The sequence below is a fragment of the Mycena indigotica genome, assembly GCF_014461135.1.
Source record: "Mycena indigotica strain 171206Taipei chromosome Unknown Mind.scaff0007, whole genome shotgun sequence".
In the NCBI taxonomy this organism is placed as follows: Eukaryota; Fungi; Basidiomycota; class Agaricomycetes; order Agaricales; family Mycenaceae; genus Mycena; species Mycena indigotica.
The window spans coordinates 3240048-3258585 of record NW_023503006.1 but is presented as its reverse complement, the minus strand read 5'-3'; the positions used below and the strand labels follow the sequence as shown (position 1 = coordinate 3258585).

At 51.1% G+C, this 18538-nt stretch overlaps 5 protein-coding genes across 5 annotated transcripts; 2 read left to right on the top strand and 3 right to left on the bottom strand.

The window, feature by feature from the left end:
* Window positions 1-92: 92 nt before the first annotated feature.
* On the top strand, window positions 93-9544 carry MIND_00879100 (uncharacterized protein; the record flags this gene model as incomplete). The annotated part of the gene is made up of 49 exons (XM_037365447.1): window positions 93-188; window positions 240-328; window positions 381-528; window positions 577-684; window positions 730-1317; window positions 1368-1431; window positions 1485-1644; window positions 1689-1783; window positions 1811-1834; window positions 1884-2060; window positions 2109-2227; window positions 2275-2338; window positions 2391-2896; window positions 2947-2976; window positions 3022-3111; window positions 3160-3196; window positions 3243-3263; window positions 3310-3405; window positions 3454-3545; window positions 3594-3723; window positions 3771-3893; window positions 3946-4309; window positions 4363-4538; window positions 4586-4751; window positions 4786-4834; window positions 5020-5041; window positions 5177-5229; window positions 5315-5333; window positions 5390-5426; window positions 5489-5543; window positions 5678-5702; window positions 5804-5843; window positions 5889-5903; window positions 6076-6150; window positions 6520-6547; window positions 6679-6717; window positions 7112-7136; window positions 7178-7189; window positions 7249-7270; window positions 7536-7546; window positions 7631-7660; window positions 8061-8074; window positions 8235-8348; window positions 8396-8420; window positions 8454-8821; window positions 8865-8909; window positions 8970-9008; window positions 9078-9409; window positions 9472-9544. The coding sequence occupies 49 exons, from the start codon at window positions 93-95 to the stop codon at window positions 9542-9544; spliced, it is 5130 nt and encodes a 1709-aa protein (XP_037218689.1).
* A 423-nt stretch (window positions 9545-9967) lies between these two features.
* Window positions 9968-11247, bottom strand: MIND_00879000 (uncharacterized protein; the record flags this gene model as incomplete). The annotated part of the gene is made up of 3 exons (XM_037365446.1): window positions 9968-10212; window positions 10266-11151; window positions 11200-11247. 3 exons carry the CDS (start codon window positions 11245-11247, stop codon window positions 9968-9970), a joined length of 1179 nt encoding a protein of 392 aa, XP_037218688.1.
* A 396-nt stretch (window positions 11248-11643) lies between these two features.
* On the top strand, window positions 11644-12798 carry MIND_00878900 (uncharacterized protein; the record flags this gene model as incomplete). The annotated part of the gene is made up of 1 exon (XM_037365445.1): window positions 11644-12798. One exon carries the CDS (start codon window positions 11644-11646, stop codon window positions 12796-12798), a length of 1155 nt encoding a protein of 384 aa, XP_037218687.1.
* Window positions 12799-12827: 29 nt separating this feature from the next.
* MIND_00878800 (uncharacterized protein) lies at window positions 12828-14296 on the bottom strand (the record flags this gene model as incomplete). Its single annotated transcript, XM_037365444.1, has 3 exons — window positions 14066-14296; window positions 13048-14014; window positions 12828-12997 (listed from the first exon to the last, which is right to left on the bottom strand). The coding sequence occupies exons 1-3, from the start codon at window positions 14231-14233 to the stop codon at window positions 12828-12830; spliced, it is 1305 nt and encodes a 434-aa protein (XP_037218686.1). The 5' UTR covers window positions 14234-14296.
* Window positions 14297-14379: 83 nt separating this feature from the next.
* On the bottom strand, window positions 14380-16445 carry MIND_00878600 (Glycosyltransferase family 32 protein; the record flags this gene model as incomplete). Its single annotated transcript, XM_037365443.1, has 4 exons — window positions 14380-14781; window positions 14835-15423; window positions 15474-15824; window positions 15874-16445. The coding sequence occupies 4 exons, from the start codon at window positions 16443-16445 to the stop codon at window positions 14380-14382; spliced, it is 1914 nt and encodes a 637-aa protein (XP_037218685.1).
* Between the last annotated feature and the right edge of the window lie 2093 nt (window positions 16446-18538).

Genomic DNA, 18538 nt, shown 5'->3' with positions numbered 1-18538 from the left:
GTCCTTCTTCTCTTGATCCCTCGACCAGACGCGTTGCCCACCATGGTGGCTTGAGTTGCCGCGAGCTCCGGCTACTCAAGCATATATGTACCATGGAATCCAGCGAAGACCTCCAAAATAATGAGCTCTTTGCCCTTCAAACGATCTACGAAAACGATTTCATTCAAGCACCCCCCAGAGCCTGGCAGGTGAGCCGCATACTGTCTGACCTGTAAAAAGAGAACTTTATGTACTTCTAGGGTGCAAACCATCTTAAAGAATGCACGATATGCATACGCCACCCCCACGATGCCCACAAAGATAAAATTCTATTCCATCTTCACGTCATGTACGCCTTCCGCGAGACATAGAAAATGGTCATCGTTGAACGTTACTTCCAGGTTCCCCAAGACATATCCGCTTAAAGCTTCGCCTATCCTAGATATCAAGAAACCCATTGTTGGTCTGTCGACACAGCAAGTAGCCTCGCTGAACCAAGTTATCCAAACTGAGGCAAGGAATTCGCAGGGAACTGAGTCAATCTTCCAGGTTATTCCCTCTTCTTCTGCCCGCGCTTCTTCTCATGAAAAACTGTAGATTGCTACTGCTAGTCAGGATTGGCTGGAACAAAACGTCGTTCCACCAATCGATGTCCCTGGCTCCCTCGCAAGCCAGATGATGTTGCGAACCTTGGAGGAGGAGAGGGTATGTATCGCTCGTTTCAGACTCCCAGTATTTCATTTCTCCCAGATTCGTAAACAACAAGCGGCTGATATGGCAGCTCAAGAACACGAGGCTCGCGCCAAGCAGACTCAACAACTCGAGGCTGAAGTTAGGGCAAATGCGCAACTCCAGCAGCTTGAGCGCGAACGACAGTATCAGGCTCGCAAACGTGCCAACTCTGAAGCCACCGAAGTTCCTTTAGCAGGCGAAACTCCAACCGAGTCATTCACAGACCCCATCACCATAGATGGCATCGAGTTCAATGTCGTCAGAATCTTCCACCCTCGTGCCGAACGCCTAGGCACAACTTACAGTGCTGACCCAGTGTGCGACGATGTGCATATATCTTTGCCGCTAAACGTCTACGTTGTCGCGTTCGCTTCCCACTACTACATAACCAGCCAGGGAAAGAAAAAGCTCAAGCAAGTTGAAGCCGATATTCAGAAGTTAATATCGATTTGCCACCCCAACCTCCTGCGCGTTTACGCCGTCAAATTGACCTTTCCCCACACGAGCGGATCGCCGCGACTGGTGGTCTTGCACGAGGCACCACCCGCACTGACCCTGCGTGATGTTTTAGATGATTGCGATTTTATCAAAGAAGAACGAGCACTGGTTCGTCCTGGTCGGCTTTCATAGTTGAAAGCATCCTCAAGCTGATTCAGGAATATCTGGTTCAAATATTATCTGGACTGAACGCTGTTCATGTTGCTGATATGTTCCATCGTGGTGAGCGCTTTTTTGTGCTACTTTATCTGCATCGTGGCCAATAAACTTTCCAGGCATCACTGCAGATGCTATTGGCATCATAAATCATACCAAGACCAAAGTAGTCAAGCTCATGAAAGTTGGCTTCTACACGCGCCTACTCGACCTTCATCGTTCCAACTCGTTCGGGAATATATCGGTCGACTCAGAGGACTTTCGCCTTCCGGATCAATGGTATGCTCCAGGATGCTGTTGTGTTCTTCTCTGATTAATCTTAGGCAGTTCAAAGACCTCAAGAATGAATCTTCCTTGGTCTACACGCGGCAGCGCGATATTCATGACGTCGGCGTCGTTCTAATGCAGATGCTTCTGGGTATCGACGTTACCGAGCGGTACCCAGACCCTTTTACGGCGATTCGTGAATGTGGGCTTATCTTATCTGATCACCTCAGCTGACTAATATTCCCAAACAGCAACCCTCTCGCCTAACCTTCAGAAGCACACGACTACTATGCTTCTACTCTCTACGATGCCCTCGTCCTTCAAGAAGAATGGGAATCACATATCTTGCCTATCACTTCTTGCTGACCTTGCTGCGGCTCCGCTTAGTGCTGTCGCAGTCAAGAGCCCCCTTTTGCCGTCATCTTTCGGTCAGATAGTCTATTTTAGTTGCTCGTCGTTTTGAATATCGAATCTAGATATAAAGACTCCTATGCCGTACGGCTCACCAGAATTAGAATACTTCCACGGACAGGCACCTATGCAAAATAGGCATGCAAGTCGATGGAAAGAAGACTGGGAAGAACTCGAGTTACTTGTTCGTTTTTCTTCACATAAATTTGCTACACTCACCCGTGATCTTAGGGTAAAGGCGCGTTTGGTTCTGTTGTCAAGGCTCGCAACAAGATCGATTCTCGTATCTATGCTGGTGAGCTGGAAACCCTGAACTGTTTTCTCGAAGTCTTGACACAGTATTTCAGTCAAGAAAGTCCGTCTCCGGACTGGCCACAACGACAACAAAATTTTCCGAGAAGTGAATGCTCTTAGTCGACTTTCGCACAGGTTTATTGTGCGATACTTTACAACCTGGGTGGAGCAAGCAGAAGTAACCTCAGCTTCCGCATCGGACACCGAAGAATCAAGTACGGAAGATGGGATGACTTCTGTACCTGGAACGAATTCGCAGCCTCGGATCCGTCGTGTATCGTCAAGTGGGGATCCATTCAACTTCGAATTAGAATTGGAGCAGGACTCGAGGGATAAAGCAATGGGTTCCAGCTCCCGTGGCGGGTTCCCCAGTATACATTTCTCCAATAGCGAGGACGGGGAAGAAAGCGGAGAGAGCGAAGAGAGCGATGAAAGTGACGACAATCCATTCGTCAATCCAAGCGCGGGGAATGGAATCAAGAGTAACGGAATTTTTGACATGACGCCCTTGAACAAGCCATGGCATCCGATAATATCGCGGACTATGTATATCCAGATGGTTCGTCAGGTTTAGACCACATTATCGTCGTGGGTTAACACGGTAGCCAGGAGTTTGTTGAACAACAGACCCTAAAAGAGGTAATTAATCAGTTCAGCCGGTTTAACAGGCTTACATATTGACAGAGGATTGACGAAGGAATCACCGAGCAAGAAGCTTGGAGGCTATTCCAACAGATACTGGAAGCCCTTGTCTATATGTCCTCCCTTGGGATTGTTCGCAGATTTGTTTGATGCTTCGATACGTACTAACTCGTCTGCCAGCTTCATCGGGATATCAAGCTAACCAACATCTTTATTGGTAACCTCTTTTCCCCCTTTCTTCCCAAACAGCTAACAGCTCGAAGATGCAAAGGGCGATGCCAAAGGTGAAGAAGACACATCGCCCCGAAATCAACGCTGAAGATGTTCAAGTGGGCGATTTCGGTCTGGCAACTTCCAACTTGTCTGCCGTAGAAACAACCCCTCATGGACTTCACCCACCTATTTTGGATGCCGAAATGACGCTAGGTTTGCCGTACCGATATTTTGCCATGACTCGATGCTGATGGTCAACAGAGGTCGGCACTAGACTTTACATCGCGCCGGAAGTCCAATCGCGCAAGCGAGGTCCAAGAAATCACGCGAAGGCAGATATGTATAGTCTTGGGGTTTGCTATCCGTCCCCGCTCATTTGTGAAGCTCATACAATTACTCAGATCGTTTTTTTCGAGATGAATCACAAGTTCAATACTGGGGCGGAGCGTATTGCAGTCATAGAAGGTCTGCGACAACCAATGGTGTTATTCCCTTCTTCCTGGGAACCTCGTTTGATTCGGCAGAAAGAAAGTGTGATAAGCTGTGCCGTAGTCTTGACCCTGCCTGATCTTCTTCAGTTATCACCCGTCTACTAGATCACGATCCGGACACTCGACCGACGGCATTAGAGCTTTCGCAGAGTCCACTGCTACCTGCCAGGCTCGAGGATGAGTACTTTAAGGGAGCGCTTGGGATGATGGGTACAACGGCCTGCGATTTCTCAAGATGCTATGCTAATGACCGTGTCCACAGTGAAACCTGACTCGCCACACTATCAAGCCGTGCTCGCTTCGCTGTTCTCACAGAATCAACCTATCTCTCGTCGATTCCTATATGACGTCGAAACGGACCCACCTGAGCATACATCATTGAATGATGTCGTTCAGGAACGACTCGCTTACATCTTCGGCTTACATGGAGCAGTCGATATGGAGCCCTCGCTTCTCATGCCTGTTGTAGGCCCATCTGAGGCCAAAAAGGAGGCCACTTTCGTGGACAGATACGGCGAAATTGTCGCTCTACCGTCCAACCTTCTGCTTCCCTTTGCGCGATTGGCCGCCAGAACCAATGTGGCAAGAATCAAACGCTATCATATCTCTAATGTCTATCGGGAGAGGTAATGTCTTTGTACAATACTTCTATTTTTTGATTGAATTGTGGACCTTACAGCGATGTCGCCGGTCATCCCAAGTCGCAAAAGGCGGCCCTATTCGACATTATCTCGTCCGATGTTCAATCAGGGCCCTTGGCCGCGTCTGCAGAGATCATCGCCATCTCAAACAATGTTCTAGAGAGTTTCCCCAGCTTGAGCGAAAACTACGAAATTCATATATCACACTCTTCCAGTACGCTCATTTATCTGCATTGCTTTGGGCTTAGTTCATCTGCACAGTCGTCAAGATTATCCTGGAAAGAATTCCAGCAGAACTCCGGGGATCGGTTCAAGACATTTTGGGACATTCCAAATCGTCAACTTCTCAGAAACGCGCTTTGATGCTCAAGAAGGGTCTTCTGAGGAGTATAGCAGACGAGCTTGAAGTAGTCGCTGATACAGGCGAGTAACTTGCAATCCAGTCTTTAATCTAATCCAAGGCATCTTACAGACGAGGACATCGAAGCTCTCCTAGTGAAACTCGAAAAAGTATCCCCCACTTTGACGAATCTCATTCGTCCTGTCGTTGAGTCGGTCAAGGAAACTGTCCAATACGCCAACATTGCTGGTGTAACCCGACCCATCCTATTTCACCCGTTGATGCTTGGAACCTATCTGACACATTTCAATGATGGAGTTCTGGTAGAAGTTGTGCGAAAAAAACAAGCCTACAGATGTTTTGGCTGCTGGAGGACGGTATATCCTTTTCTGCGTATTTGCCATGCATTCGTCAAGCTCAATATTCTAGATATGATGCTTTAATTGTGGAACAAGCGACTCCTGGACAGAAACCGGATCCTCTATGTGCCGTAGCTCTCCAAATCGCCGTAGAAAAGATCACCATCGCTCTTGCTGCTTATCAGTCGACCACTGTGCGAGCCCTGGTGAAGCAGGAGCGGTCTTTTGGCTTTTGGAGTCCTCGTCGTTGTGATGTCTACGTGGTGTCCTATCAAGAAGGGTTCCTCCAAGATCGACTTGAAGTTGTCGCGTTTCTCTGGCAGCACAACATTAGCGCCGACTTGATGTACGAGGCAAGTACTTCAGAGGAGCTGGAGGAACAGTGTCGACGAGAGGGTATACTGTGAGCCACTGTCTTTCTTTTGTCTTTTGGTTTGGGTAACTGACATATGTTTCAAAATCCAGATTCTCAGTCTATCCCCGCCCGAGAACGGGTCGCCGCGACCAGGTAGCATTCAAGGTCAAAAGCATGCTCAAAGGCACCGAATATGATGGTATGCGGAATCTTCAGAACGATACATTGAATTCAACTACTTTCGGATAGTCTCAAGACCAGAACTCGTCGCATGGCTTCAGCAGCAGATATCAGAACAGAAGCGTATCGACGTAACGACGACTGGTGCTCCTCGATACTCTGATGTTGGCATAACGCATCCTGCTCCCAACAAGGAAGTTGCGACCGCATCTGGCGTCCAGTTAATCCTCCCTGTCGATATCAAGAAACAACGCAAACAAGTCAAACATATTTTCATGGAACGAGGTGAGTTTCTGCGTCTTATGATTGTAGTTACTGAAAGGCCAACAGCATTCGAGACCGGCCGTGAAGTCGAGGCAAGCGTTCAAGCAGGGATGCCCATCGTCGCTGTGGACGTCCCCCCTGCTGTATTCGACGTCATGATTAAGAGTGCAGCATGGCTCACAGACGATGAAGTTTGGAAGGTTCTTGCTGGGATGTTCCCCGTTCAGCAATGGGCATATGCTCAACAGATAAGGGATTCAGTGTTGAAACGCAAGGCCGAGGGACAAGCATATATTTTCCTCTTCGCTGTGCGCGAAGAGCGAATGCAGTTACTAAAGCTGGTGGGAAGCTAGAGAGCAATCGATTTGTTTGGCGTATTACTTACGGTGTTTTTCTGCTTGCTATTGAATATTAGAGCAAACGACCCATAAATTTCAACCTTTTATCAGCCAAGACCCGAGACTGGGTGGTTCACTGCACCTAAAGTTTGAGTTGGAAGACTGAAGAAATTCAAAATGACCTTTTGACCTGTGACATCGCTTCATCAATATTAGTCATCAGGATCATTGTGATGCATCACCGCCCTCTTTCACTCCTCACACCACACCTCTCCGGTGCCCTTCAGAACTCTCCGTCGTCAATCTTTGCTGAAGAAAAGCACTTTCAATGTCCGAGATTCGTCGCAAGCTGGTCATAGTTGGGGATGGAGCGTGCGGAAAGGTGAGGTGTTTGTCGCCTCTGGGAGCCAGCGCTAACGACCTTATCCAGACCTGTCTGTTGATCGTCTTCTCGAAAGGCACCTTCCCTGAGGTGTGTATTCGCATTCTAGTACATGCTCATACTGATAAGGGTCCAGGTTTATGTCCCCACTGTCTTCGAGAACTACGTTGCGGACGTCGAGGTTGATGGTAAACACGTCGAGCTTGCTCTTTGGGATACCGCTGGCCAGGAAGACTACGACCGTCTCCGTCCTCTCTCATACCCTGACTCGCATGTTATCCTCATCTGTTTCGCTGTGGACAGCCCCGACTCGCTTGACAACGTCCAGGAGAAGGTCGGCCCTAAACCCTTGGTATTCGTCACACTGCTGACACTGCCTTAACAGTGGATTTCCGAAGTTATGCATTTCTGCGCCGGCCTTCCTATCATCCTCGTTGGCTGCAAGAAGGACTTGCGCCGGGACCCCCGTGTGATTGACGAGCTGCGAAAGACGAATCAGCGACCCGTCACACCTGAGGAGGTATGTTTACTTCTTGGGTTCCTTGCCTCCCCTGCTCACACGACAACAGGGAATGGCTGTCGCCCAGAAGATTGGTGCCCGCAACTATCTCGAATGCTCTGCCAAGTCCGGTGAGGGTGTCAAGGAGGTTTTCCAGTATGCGACACGGGCCGCTCTTCTCAGCAACAAGCATAAGCCTCGCGGCAGCAAGTGCATCGTATTATAAACAGTTTCATACCCGCTATTTACTAGTCCAATGTCCTCCATAACCTCTCCATAACGATTCTACTTTTTCCCTTTTTCTGGAAACATGCGCGTGACATCCAAATTTGACTCATTTGTCCTATTTCTCCCTCGCACATCCATGTTCTTGCGACCCAGGGCCTCTTTACGGCCAACGCGCTTGCGCTCTATCCGAGCTATTTCGCGTTCCACAACTGTTGGGGCTTCACCAGCAACCGTCCGACCAGCAGCAGGCGCTACACCAGCCCCAGCTTTCCAACAGGTTCCACAAGGCTCCACAACCAACTATGGCCTGCCTCCAAATGAACCACTCGACCATTCCTTCATCGGACTCACCGGCGGTGAGATCTTCCACGAAATGATGCTACGACATGGCGTCAAGCAAATTTTTGGCTATCCCGGCGGCGCAATCCTCCCTGTTTTCGACGCCATCTACAATTCCCCCCACTTCGACTTCGTTCTTCCTCGTCATGAACAAGGAGCCGGGCATATGGCGGAAGGCTACGCACGCGTCTCCGGAAAGCCTGGCGTTGTGCTTGTGACATCTGGACCAGGCGCAACAAATGTTATTACTCCAATGCAGGACGCCTTGTCGGATGGAATTCCCCTCGTGGTATTCACTGGCCAGGTGGCCTCTGCCGCTATAGGCACAGACGCTTTCCAAGAGGCGGATGTCATTGGCATATCAAGGTCATGCACCAAGTGGAATGTCATGGTCAAAGACATCGCCGAATTACCGAGGAGAATAAACGAAGCTTTCAAGATCGCAACCTCAGGTCGACCCGGGCCCGTGCTTGTTGATTTGCCAAAGGACATTACTGCCAGTGTTCTCCGAACGGCTTTACCGTTCAAACAAACTACGGCTGGCCATTCAGCCCTCGCTCTCCCTACCAACCCCCTTGCCTTTCCCGAGCCACCCACCGAACCAGCCCTGATCAAGAAAGCCGCAGATCTCATTAACCAGTCCCAACGACCGATCGTCTACGCTGGAGCCGGTATTCTCTCATCTCCACATGGCCCGGCCCTACTCCGCGAATTGGCCGAGAAAGGCAACATTCCCGTTTGTACGACTCTCCAAGGTCTCGGTGCCTTCGACGAGACCCACCCCAAGAGTCTGCATATGCTGGGAATGCACGGTTCTGCCTACGCCAATCTTGCCATGCAGCAAGCTGACGTCATCATCGCGCTTGGCGCTCGTTTCGACGACCGGGTAACAGGGAAACTCGATGCTTTCGCGCCTGCGGCCCGAGCCGCCCAGACTCACGGACGGGGCGGGATCATACACTTTGAGATTCTGCCCAAGAATATCAACAAGGTTGTAGAGGCAACTATCCCCGTTCTAGGGGATGTTGTCGAAAACATGTCGAGCCTCGTACCACACATTCGGTCTAGTCCACGGGAAGCTTGGTTTGCGGACTTGGCGGGTTGGAAGAAGGAGTTTCCATTCACCTATGTCCCAAGTAAGGCGGGTGACAAAATGAAGCCACAAGAGGTTGTGGAGGAACTTGATGCACAATGTAAAGCCCGCAAGGCGGACGTCGTCATTGCTACTGGTGTTGGACAACATCAAATGTGGGCAGCCCAGCATTACCGATGGACACACCCGAATACCCTCGTCACTTCGGGTGGTCTAGGGGTGAGTTTTATCTCTTTTAAGTCGTGTTGTTTTTCTTAACTCTCATTAGACAATGGGCTTTGGTTTACCTGCAGCTATTGGGGCCAAAGTCGCCGCCCCATCAAAAACTGTGGTTGACATTGACGGCGATGCCTCATTTAGTATGACCGCGATGGAGCTCGCCACCGCTTCGCAATACAACATCGGTGTGAAGGTGCTCGTGCTCAACAACGAGTTCCAGGGCATGGTCCTCCAATGGCAGGACCTATTCTACGACGCGCGCTACTCGCACACGCAGATGACCAACCCCGATTTCGTGAAGCTTGCCCAGGCGATGGGCGTCCACGCATTGCGATGCGAGACAGCTGCAGACCTGCCCGCGAAGATGGCCGAGTTCCTCGCGTACGACAACTCCAAGCCCGTGTTGATGGAGTGTCTTGTCGAGCGAAACGAACACGTGTTCCCGATGGTCGCCGCCGGCAAGGCGCTACACGAATATATTCTCCATCCGTCGCTGCGGAAGTCTTCATGATTACGGACACGTTCGTTTACCCTTTCTGACCCCCCAAAAGCAACCAAGTTTGCACCATCTGTATCTGTACTCACTCGAGGTTTTATCGTATTCCGCATTTACTCTGCATTTGAATGACGGTTGGCTTTTGTATTATACCTACGCGTATCAACAACCATTGGAGCAGTTTCTGACCATATGTCAGTGTAAGCTCGAGTCAGTGTAGGCCCGAGCCAGTCCCTTTTTGACGGGTGAAGATGGGCAAGTCACGATCATCACTGCGCGACCGATTTTGTCACGTCCGCGATGCGACTGGTTCGAGTGAACATCTGGTTCTCTTCATAACCGATATTTTTTGAGGCAGCTTATCAACAAGTCCATATTCAGCGAAAATACTACATAAATGGTCCACCAGAAAAGAAAGAAAGTTCATTCACCTCCTCCAGAACTGTTGAGAAAGCACTCGGATCCAAGACTGAAAAAATAACTTAGAGCACAGACCAAGACTAAACTTTGATGGTACAGACTGTACAATGCTGATGAACTCAAAAAACCTGTCAATTCTCTTGGGAAAGCCATCGAGCCATGGCAAATTTCTCCTCGACTATTTCTTGAAGCTCCTTGGCATCTGCTGGATCCATCTGCGTTCCTTTGGGCAGCGCTGCCGGATTTGCGTCGTCGAAGTCGAAGAGTAGCGCTCTGGATTGTTCTGCAGGCAGTCCGAACGTCGTGTCGTCGGCAACGAGGTTGGTCGGGGTGATGTCGCCGTGCATGACACCCACCTGGAAAGCACGCATGTGGGCTAGGATTATTATTATCCTCCGACATCAACTCATGGATACGCAAAAGACACACCGAAAAGGGAGGTTTGCATGCCGTGCAACAGATGAGACGGGGTCGGAAATGCATACATCGGACAGCCAATGGTCCTGAGCAAACAGCGAGTGCGGCGACTGTGGCGAGACTGGGGCAAAGCAACAGAAGGTGTTGGCAAGGGCCGGAAGATGACACGATAGACAGGCGAGGGTGTGTATGGCTGCTTCAACAGGCACAGACGGTAGATGTCAGGAATAGGTACGAGTTCCAGACACTCCAGGCTTTGGGTGCAGCAAGGCGTCTTGTGTGCTGGCTGGATAACCAAAGTCGAGTCGTGGGCGCCGCGGAAGCTGGTGAACAGGCGTTTGTAAGCGGGGTCGCGAAGCATGGTCTGTGAAAGCTGCAGAATATCAAAGAGATTCTTCATGAGAACAATACGCGAAGAGCAGTAAGAGCGTGGCGGTTGTTCGACTCTATAAAGCCGATGAAAGAGGGCCGGCAGAGTCTGCGTGTCTTGACCCAGATCGAAAACTTCGCCAAGCACAAAATCGGTCCTGGAGAATTCGATTATTCGGGCAGTGGTGCCAGTGGTATGCAGATCAAGCGCGACAACAAAGGCGCGATTGGAGTGTCCGGCTAGGAGCAGTCGTTGGCCAGTTCTGAATACATCGTCTTCCTGGCGAGTTGGGCTCTTCTCCCTCCAGTTTTTGACAACAAGGTCGAAGCGTTCCAGTTCAGGGATAGCTTGCTTGAAGACTACATCGATCTGCTGCCAGTCCCACCGGCCTGGCGGCTCTGATAGCCCGGGTGCACTACCAATGACGTCTGGGGCGGACTTCGACACGCATTGTGTGTCGTGAGTGGCAGCGAATAAAGGACGGCTTGCACTGGGAAAGGTGGAAACAAGAGCAGACAGCAGGTTGATCTTGAGATAGACGTTAGCCAAGGACTGCGCTGAGGGGTCGTCGCGTACCAGATGCGATGTTTTTAGCTCTGGAGTACTTGTGCCATCGAAAGCCATCGACGCGTTCCTTTGCAAGTGACAAGATAGGACAAGATGTAAGTTATGTATGGGGGGCACTCGGATGTTCTACTGTTCAGAGGGGGGTCAAAGTTGATGTTACTATACACGGTTAGATTATATAGCGGTTTGCTTGAAGTGCTGGCCACTAGTACTGTTGAACGCTTGGTTGAACGTTCTTCGAGCGAGGACGCACAGTCACGTGCTGTGTGACGCAGTTGTTGCAAGTCAACAGAAGTCAACAGTCGTCCCTCACTCCCGAACTCTGCACCTGCCTCGTCTGCCACAATCATCATGCCCACTCCGGGTCCTTTAAATCCATACTATTAGTCGGATCCCGACCAAACCAACGACACCCGATCAAAGGCAACCTAAAATATCTTGCCTCCTTCCACCATGTCTCTGGAAAGCTTGCCGCCAGAGATTCTTCTCAAGATATCCGCTCAGGTCTACTCTATCGAGGAGCTTCTCGCACTTTCTTCCACCTCGCGCATCCTTTACCACATCTGCTCCTATCTTAGTCCAAAAGTCATTTCCCAACTCACGGCTGAGTCTGGCCGCGTATTCTTCCGGCCGCACCCACACACGCTCATTGCTGCCACAGCAAGGCAGCTGGCCGACTGGGCTGTGCAACACGACAGTCGCCGTTTCCGGCTTGAGGAGGCCATCCGTGGCGGCGTCGACAAATTGCTGGAACTCGCCATTGATGTCGTAGAGCTCACGCTGGATGACATTCGGCGGCTATGGCACTTTAAATACAACGTGCTGAATCCTCTCGATAAACAGCTGGATTTATCAGCAGGCCCTGGGTCGGACTACTCGTGGACTGTGTGCAACGACCCTGCCGCCACGCTTGTTTCCTGGGTGATATACGGGGAACTGTTCCACCATTCAATCGAGATTGGATACCTCCCTATCAACTCTTTTGAGCATAGGCCGCTCAGCAGTCTGACGCGTTACAAGTGGCTCGCATACTGCGTGCCCGACGTGAACTGCTTCAACTACCTCGGTTTCAGCGACGAGCCTCAATTCTTCAAGCAGTACGAAGCTCAGGAAGAAGACCGCTTTCAGCAGCTCAGCATGAAGATGGCATACGAGGAATTCCTCACTGATGCGCGTTGGGAAACAGCGTTGGAATCGAACGAGGCTTTTCACGCATTGGATAACTACGCGCGTGCGAAATTCGTGGTCTGTGTGAAGCACTGGGGCTTCAGAAGCTTGGAGCTCCTTGTGCCTGGTGGTGTCGAAAGGCTAAAGGACGATTTGGACGCTGCGGCAGCCAATTTGGTTGTCGAGTTAGAGGAGGAAGCAGTGTCAGATGACGATTCAGAGGAGGAGGAGGACTGGGACTACGACATCGACGATGATACTGTCCCGCTTGATCCGAAAGAGTTGGAACGACGGGCCTTATTCAGCGATCCATGGTGGCTGACAAGGTTTCCAACCCTCACCAAGGACCTGCATTTCACACTCTGGGGTGACTGGGACGGAGGAGAAGAAGGAGAGCCAGCTTTATTACAGGCTATACGCAGTCCCGCTACTTTACAATGACACATTATGTCATGCCTTCCACAAGAAGTTCACTTCGTCGGCTCCGGCCGTCGATACCAATTGTCATTGATGCAGTCAAAGTCAAGCAACAACCCCTGCGCCTCACCATTGGGATGGTCGATCGTGCGGTCGTCGTACACGAGATTCGCCGGGGTGATATCGCCATGCAGAACTCCGGCATCATATGCTCTTTTGTGACCTGGGAATGCTGTTGTTAAGCTGAAGCAAAGGGAGAGATTATGAGCATACCCGCGACGACCGAATACAGTCCATGCACAAGTGCTTTCGTCCGGGGAAATTTCCAGAGTGGTCGGCAGGGAGCACTAAGTAGGCAGCGGAGTGACTTGAACTGCAGGTTAGGTAATTCTGGGGCAGAACTACTCTCAGTTTGACCGGGCCCATTGAGTTCCATATCCTCTCCATCGTCAAGCTCGAGGTCCATCCCGCCACTTTCTTCGAAGCTCTGCTCACCATCATGCTGCTGCTCATGTTCAAGCGTTGAATGTCGGAAAACAACTCGATAGCAAGGATGTGGGCGCTGGACGAAGCGACGAACATCAAAACTCCAGTTTTCAGGGAAGATCGGGGTGAGGCCGAGACAGTGAAACTTGACGGGGCCGCCTGGAAGCCGCCGTGAGCTCCCAATGACGAGAGTCGTATCTGCCAAGCTCTCGGGACTGGTCAACATCGCGAGTTGCCCCACCTCCGGTGCAAAGCGGCCCAAATGTCGGTACCATTCCAAAAAGCTGTAAGTTTTGGTGGCGACAGAGGCGCTGATGGTATTGTGCTTTATGGGCCGTTGATTTGAGAGGTAGAATCGTTGCAAAAATCCAAGAAGAATGCTGTTGGCCTCTGCTAAGTTGAAGAGGTGTGTGGCGATAAACGTTGCGCGGTCGAAACGGAAGATGCGTGCAGAGCCGTCAGGGAGCGCGGTAACAACGAACGCATAACTATTTTCCGATGCAACCATTATGTTACGGGCCATCTTCGACAGTTTGCGAATCGTGTTGGAACTGTCTGGGTTTGACTCGGCGGTGGGGAGGAAGTCGGCGTCTGCAAGCTTTATCACAATGCCGACGTGTTGCCATTCACAACTGGTGGGCATATCTCGCAGTCCTAATCGGCTACCCAAGATTCGCGACGACTGGGCTTGCCACTTGAAAGTTGGTCTCGAGTTGTCGGGAAATGTGGATACCGCATGTTCAAGGAACGTCATCTGAGAGGAATAGCATTCAAAAGCCCGTCGAAGAACATGCTGAATACTCACTAAAGATTCACTACTGAGAGGTGGGTTGGGGCTCCTCAGTTGGACAGTGGCACCAGGCGTCTCGTCTTGCGACCTAGCCAGTCCAACGTAGGTGTCGATGAATTTGTTTGGGTCGACAAGTGCGCTAAAGCTTTGAATCTGGTGATGAGATTCAGCCTTTTGAGTCATGGTCGGCCAAGGAGTTGCGTTCAAGTCGTAAGTGGGGATGAGGAATGGAAGAAAGCGATGTACATGTGAACGTGACCGCGCTTTGAAAAACTTACATAATTATGCGTTAAGTGGATCAATCGGGCCGACACAAAAGAAAATTTGCATTAAACAAGGATAGCCCGCAACACATCCCGCAGTTGCTCAATCTCTTCACCCAGTTCCGGTCGCTCAGGCGTACAGTTATCCGACTCGGGCGCCACATCGTCCTCGATGCCGTTCAACATAAAGCCTGCTTGGAAAAACCTCGCCACGGCTGCATTCGGAAGCCCATGCTTGCCATCGCAGACAAGCACAGGGGGGGAACCGCGCTCCCAGACAACGGAATGGCCGATGCCGACCGTTACAATTGTTTTGTTGCAGGAAAAGAGCGCAGAAACATCTTTAAGCGTCCGAGGATCTGTTGTAGCGAGCTCATTTGTTTCGGTTCCCGGACGTGGAAAGAGAATGTGGACATCCGCGAGCAACGGGAAACGCGCAAGGCTCTCGAGAAGTTGCCTGGATATTATCTGTGAAGCAAAAAAATAAGAAACATTGCTGCAGAGGAGAAAGAATATCATACCTCGGCCTCTCCATACGATTGCCAATTCCACTCGAAGCCGAACTGTGTCAGCTTGGTCGCATCACATAGTTCAAGGATGGCTTCAACATCTGTAGCGTCGACACGACCAAACCCCACACGTAAACTTGTAAGGCGGGACAATATTCTTCGGAGGGCCTCTGCGTATGTCACGGCTTCCCTGCTCTCTGGACTGACAAGCAGTTCCTGCACGGACAAGTCTTCTAGCATTAACACACGTTCATTCACCCACAAGTGTGTCAAATTTGGTAGTCCCCCTAAGCTGACTGAAGCCAGAAACACAGACACAAGGCCAGGATACAGTCGGCCCTCTCGATCCCATTTACTGTAGCCTGCTAGTTTATCGCTGAAGTCATTGTCGTCTTCTTGGTCGGCGTCAGGAGCCTCTTCATTTTCATCTTGGTCATTTTCGTTGTCCTCTTCTGTCACATCCTCTTCGTCATCGGAGTCCCAGAAATTGCGCGCGTTGTTGTTCACATTGTCATTGATTTCCAGAAGACGCAATGCATTCATGTCTAAGGGAGGCAAAGCTTCGAAAAGGTGGATTTCCTCAAAGTCCATCCAACCAATACTATTGAGATATACGTTAATGAGCGAAAAGAAAGGCAAGAAATTGCGGACCTAGATCGCACATCCAGACGAAATTCGTCTAAGAGACGGTAATCGACCATGTTCAACGGTCCGGTTTGGGCAGCAAACACGGTCTTATCGCATACAACCAGCTCCAAGCGACGGACGGAAGGGAATCCGAGGAATGGAAATTCGAACTCGGAAGACGCTCCCATAGCCGGCGAGCCACCACCACCCCAGTTCCAGACACCCTCCGTAATGTCAAGCTTGAGGTCGCGCAATTTGTTGTAGGTCCTGAATTCGTCGATCTTGGTTTTCATCCCTCCAAACACGGTGTAGTTTATGTGTCTGAGCTCCAACGAGGAAAGCGATGGACCGACGCCTGTCGTGAATGCGTCAATGCTGGACACTTCAAATGAGATACAACCCGGAATAGAAGATGGGCACGCACTCCCAAATATCAGCGTCAAATGTCGCACTCAACTCCCCAGGCGCCGCGTAGTCCGCGCCGCTGGCCGGAACCCCTTGCGCGCTGCTGCATCGTGAACAGTCAACAGCCAATCGCTCCAGTCGATTCAGCTTTGCTAATGGCTCCAAAATGGTTGAATCCAACTGCAAGCCGGGATAGCCATGGTAGTCGAATGTGCGTAGGTTTGTAGACGACCCGAGGAGGTCCACAATTCTACTCCGAAGGGCGAGAACACTGGCAGGCGCCGGTTGCGGCTGATCACGGCTCGCCAACGATTCATCTTCGAGACGAACAACAAGCTGGCGGAGGCGGTGGGCGAGCGGCTCCGTTTCCCCAGTGGGGATAGTGAGCAGGTAGTCGAGGACATCATTTGACGCTGTTGTGGCCCTTAGGCTGAAAGAGTCGAGGTTGATGGGCAGCTGCCACAACCGGTCAAGGACTACCAAAACAAGTGGGTGCGAATGTGGGAACGCGAGGAGGAGGGTGTGGAGGGTTGGCGGGTGCTGGATATATGCTAGGATAGTCGCAAAGACGTCCTTGTCGAGCTCGACCATCTCGGGGACGAAAATGGGTGTTTTTGAGGTGGTAGTGCGTTTAGTTCAAAAAAAGGAGACCGAGAGGTTTTGACTTGGCGGGCTGCTCTTGGCAAGTTGCACCCAAGTGATCCGGCGGGTTACTGCACGAGGAACCACATAGTTTTATATTTTGTGCTGCTCGCCAGAACAATGGATGTGTTCTCGCGTTAGGGCGTGTGGGTGAGGGACTGCCGTATTTGCTCCAGTGCAACAGCTACTTTTGTGGACGACGATTCGAAGGGCAACGACTGGTCACACAGTCGCGTTCAGACTCGGATGACGGATCCTTGCTCGCTTGCGCTCCATATGCAGCGGCGCGTCATCCCGGGCTCATATAATGTATATATATATATAGATTTTTGTGTCTCAGGGCCATAATGAGCCTCCCGCCAAACCAGCACAGCAGCAATGCGACCACATCGCAAACTCCTGCTCCACCGCACCGCCACGAACAGTGCAACAACAGGGTTGGCGAATAAGGATAGTTTATTAGTGCAACCTGCAAGATACCCGCATCCAATGGACCCCGAGGAAAGCAAGCTATGCCAACACGACAGCTGCAGGTCAAGTTGAGACATTCCGTTTATTGAAAGAGCGGTATACACGCACCTAATGCTTGACACCCAGCGAGAGACATCTTCCGCACGCGTAAACGACAGCCAACGGGTCGGCCTTATTCTTTGGACATCTTGCGGGTTGTGCGGACGCCCAAACCGCAATCGAAACACAAGTGTGTCAATGGTAATGAGCAACGGCTACCCAGCACCAAGTCCATCAGCAAACCTGTTCACCCAAAGAGCTGTGGTACTCACCATTAGTTGAGACGTGCTACGTGTCGTGCAGACGGGTATCGGTAGTTGACTTGAGAGGAACAGTCTGGCAAGCCACACACGTCCGGGCTATTGTGGATGCTCGAGTCCAGCCATGTACGCAGGCCTTAAATTGCACTATATCTGGAGAAAAGTCAGCCTAATACCAGTCCCAAATGCAAAAACTCACAGTGGTCTTGCGAGTCAAAGTCGGAATTCGCGTTCCGTCACAAATGTCGTGACTTGATCTTTTTCTTTGACCGACAATTGACCGACAATCTTCAGGCAGCAACCCGCCGCGCGATGCATCTTCCCGCAAGACACTCCCGGGCCACAAACGGCAAGCGCCCGCTGAGAACGCCTGTCTAGTCCTTAGTAGCGACAACTCGGCCCTCAAATTGCTGGCGCCGCTTCACGACTGGGCTATGGCCGGCTTCTTGGGCCACCAAATTGACAAGTAAATGGCTACTACGACGCCTCGTCTTTGCCTGTCGCACCATCGGCCCGTTGACGAACTGTGCAACGGGACATGGCGGCCGACGTCGGGCGCTCATCGGGCTTGCCAGCACAACTTACTCAAACCCCGCTCTCGCGCCCGCCAAACTACCAGGCCTGCGCGTTCATCACATTCTCCAAGCGAGTCAGATGACGACAAGACCACCAGCTCCTAAACCCCCCACCTCCGCCTCCAACGCCTATCGGGACGTTTCGGACAGCATTACTGCGTAAACATGTCAACAAACCGGCGCTGCCAACTCCAGACAACTTCGTCAAGCCCGCAACCAACCCCCAGGTAAACTACGCCGGACCGGTCCGACGCGCGAGGGAAACGAGGGCGGGAGGGAGCAAACCAGATTGCTTGGAGGAAGGTGAGTGAGCGGATTCAACATTGTGAACGACCAAACTCACAAGCAAGCCGCTCTAGTCAACCCAACCCAACCCAATTCGACTCCGCCATTCCATTTCGTATCAAGTTCTGCAAATGGTCAAGTCAGAATATGTGCCCGCCAAGCTCAAGTCCCGCTAAAGCACACAAGACATATGGACTCAGCTCGCGCACTCACCGACAAGAACCACATCCCCCGACTTCAACGCCCAGCCCGAAATTAACAACACAACGCCAAACCTCAGTCTTGCGGGAAGTTTTTGCAAGCCCGAACATGACTAAAACGGGCTCAACAACATTATGCCTAGGACGAACTGGGGCAAAAGCGGCTATTACAAAGTCAGTACCGACCGCCAATGAGCGTCAAGAACCAAGCG